Genomic DNA, 1,302 nt, shown 5'->3' with positions numbered 1-1,302 from the left:
TTAAAGTTTAATTTGGTGAAGGGTATATAAGATTCGGTACACCGAATACAGCTCTCTTACTTGTATTGGTATGAGATTAGGCTCATTTCTTAAGAAATAGCTGGATTTAAAAAGTTTTTAGATTTTTCATATAAAAATATAGATTTTTGGTATGAAATGTGATGAATACAAATTGAAAAAAATTTCCTTAGAACGCAGTATTAACAAGTTATGATTTTTGGGCTTAATTTTTCAAAAAACACAATATGTATAAAGTTATAAAGTTGTTTCATTTAAGATTTTTTAAAATAATTTTTACCAACTACCACCAACTTTATTTCATTTAAAAAGATATAGTATAAAAACATTTTCAATATTTCTGAATTTGTTATATTAATTCTAATAATTGTTAAAGATTTGTTAAAATTTAATCCTTTTTAGCTTCACAATTTAAGACCAAATCGCACAACATGCATTTTGAAATAGCACGATCATACCAAAAGCCATTCGAACAGACAGAAACCACTGCACTACCGCCAATGCACCGATAAAAGAGTTTGCAGTGATTGGCATATGGAAATGTTGTGCCATCTGGAACCATTGAACAGTCTGGTTTAGGGCAGTTATTACAAGACGGTGGTGGAGTACAAGATGTACAAGGTGGTGGTGCAACTGGTGCAGGTGGTGGAGTAGGTGCTGGTGAAGGTCCTGTACAGGGTGACTGTCCTGGACAAAGCGGAGGTCCTTGACATGGTGAAGTCTGGCCACAATCTAAGGTATTTAAAAGCTTTGTGCTAGATAAGGACCCAGCATTCGTTGTTGCAGCAAATAAAAAAACTAAAAGCCAGACTAAAAAAATTTATAAATTAAACATTTTATTAGAAAAAGTTTTTTTTTTATAATAATTTACTCACATTTTATTAACATGATATATTAAGTTTCTAGCAGAATAATGTAATTTATTTTATAATTAAATAATTGCTAATAGCACTTTATTGCAATTGAATGGAAATTGCTTATGAGCTGTCTATTTATATATCAAAAGTTATGTAAAACTGCATAGTCTTTATCTTAGAGGTTTTATCTACTCGTTTATTGCTAACTTTACTTTAGTAATTAAGCAATTATAACTTTAAATCCATTCCACTTGATTTATCTTATCTCTATTAAATAATAAATTAAATATTTATTATAAACACTACAATTCTTGTTTATTGGGTCAGTAGTGAAGAAAATCTTTTACTTTTTTTACAATTCAAAAGAAATTCTTAGTTTACTATTTGTCATGCAATTAACTGCATAAACAATTGCTGTATAAATAAA

The 1,302-nt window shown here is 28.8% G+C and overlaps 1 protein-coding gene across 1 annotated transcript; it reads right to left on the bottom strand.

Moving 5' to 3' along the window:
• Nucleotides 1-406: 406 nt before the first annotated feature.
• Nucleotides 407-906, bottom strand: LOC135950398 (uncharacterized). The gene is made up of 2 exons (XM_065499945.1): nucleotides 894-906; nucleotides 407-828 (listed from the first exon to the last, which is right to left on the bottom strand). Exons 1-2 carry the CDS (start codon nucleotides 904-906, stop codon nucleotides 407-409), a joined length of 435 nt encoding a protein of 144 aa, XP_065356017.1.
• Between the last annotated feature and the right edge of the window lie 396 nt (nucleotides 907-1,302).

Source organism: Calliphora vicina, chromosome 2 (genome assembly GCF_958450345.1).
Source record: "Calliphora vicina chromosome 2, idCalVici1.1, whole genome shotgun sequence".
Classification (NCBI taxonomy): Eukaryota; Metazoa; Arthropoda; class Insecta; order Diptera; family Calliphoridae; genus Calliphora; species Calliphora vicina.
This window is presented reverse-complemented; position numbering and strand designations above follow the sequence as displayed.